This window comes from Vollenhovia emeryi, unplaced genomic scaffold (assembly GCF_000949405.1).
Source record: "Vollenhovia emeryi isolate VEMERY1.0 unplaced genomic scaffold, V.emery_V1.0 DF947848.1, whole genome shotgun sequence".
Lineage (NCBI taxonomy): Eukaryota > Metazoa > Arthropoda > Insecta > Hymenoptera > Formicidae > Vollenhovia > Vollenhovia emeryi.
In genome coordinates, this window is record NW_011958518.1 from 61 (window position 1) to 1,591 (window position 1,531).

Sequence of the window (1,531 nt, forward strand, 5' to 3'; positions counted from 1 at the left end):
TATTAACTCCATTATTTTTTTCAATAAAATCTTTAGTTTGATTTTTTAAGAAATATAACATTTTTTAATCAGACCCTAATGCTAAAGCAACTAGTTCTATTATAATTTACTATATTAAAATAGTAGGTCTTTCGATGTTTAAAAATAAAATAGATAATTTGGGTAACGAAAAATAATATCAGTTATCAATATGTATAAAGTATAAATCAATGTATCAATGACAATTTAACTATGTGTAAAAATATTTTGCGTTTGGGTTATATTTCGAGCCATCATCAATAATTTAATGACTAAATTTTCTGTTGCACTCGAGTCTAACATTCTCACATTATTCCTGACTAGTGGTAAAATATATTTCCATTTCAGGAAGATTCACTAAGTTATCAAAAGAATGTTAGATTAGATTAATAAAAAAAAGGATAAAATATAAAAATAGAAAAAAGAGTAAAATGAATAAAATAAGTAAAAATGTTAAACTGAAACTAATATATGAAAACATAAATACATAAAGGTATTGTGGTGCCGACGTTTCGCAGGCGTTGCAGTCTGCTTCATCAGGGCTGGGAGACTCTGATACTGAGCTCCCTCCCTGATCAAAAAGGCGAACCTCCCTCCGCTAACCACGAAATACCTGACCCCCAGCGACAGCTCAGCACCCAGACTATATGGCCTCCCGAAGATCCACAAAGAATCAGTCCCCCTACGGCCTATCGTCAGCAACATCGGGGGCCCCACCTACCAACTAGCCCGCTACCTCACCAAACCCCTCCAAAAACATACCGGCCTCAACGACTCCCACATCAGGAACTCAATGGACTTCATGAACAGAATAACCAAGATAAAAACCAAGCCCAACGACATCCTGGTAAGCTTCGACGTGGTTTCCCTGTTCACCAACGTCCCAGTCCAAGACACTCTGGATATCATCAGAACATCCAAAGAGATTCCATCCACCCTGTTCCCATTAATAGAACACTGCCTCAACTCCACCTATTTCCGGTTCGAAGGAGAATTCTACGAACAAACCACGGGAGCAGCAATGGGATCCCCGATATCACCCATCATCGCAAACATCTTTATGGAACACTTCGAGAATGAAATCCTGAAGAAGGCCCCACTAAAACCCTCCACATGGTTCCGGTACGTGGACGACACCTTCGTCATCTGGAACCACGGAAGGGAAACTCTACCTCATTTCCTCACTTTCATTAACTCCCAACATCCCAACTTCCAATTCACAATGGAGACCGAACAGAATTCCCAAATCCCCTTCCTGGATGTCCTGGTCCGTAGGAACGAAGACGACACCCTAAGCCACAACGTCTACCGCAAACCAACACACACGGACCGATACCTCCACGCAAACTCCCACCATCACCCCGCCCAAAAGAATTCGGTAATCAGCTCTCTAGTCCACAGAGCACTCTCCATCTCGGAACCAGCCGCCCTGAACGGAGAGCTAAACCACCTTCACCGAATCCTGACCAGGAACGGATACAGCAGCAGAAACATCAACCGTACCATCAAGAAG

At 41.7% G+C, this 1,531-nt stretch overlaps 1 protein-coding gene across 1 annotated transcript; it reads left to right on the forward strand.

Annotated features, from left to right (window-relative positions):
- Positions 1 to 811: 811 nt before the first annotated feature.
- On the forward strand, positions 812 to 1,517 carry LOC105557547 (the record flags this gene model as incomplete). The annotated part of the gene is made up of 1 exon (XM_012004805.1): positions 812 to 1,517. A coding segment is annotated over exon 1 (706 nt), but the record flags the coding sequence as incomplete, so codon positions are not given.
- Between the last annotated feature and the right edge of the window lie 14 nt (positions 1,518 to 1,531).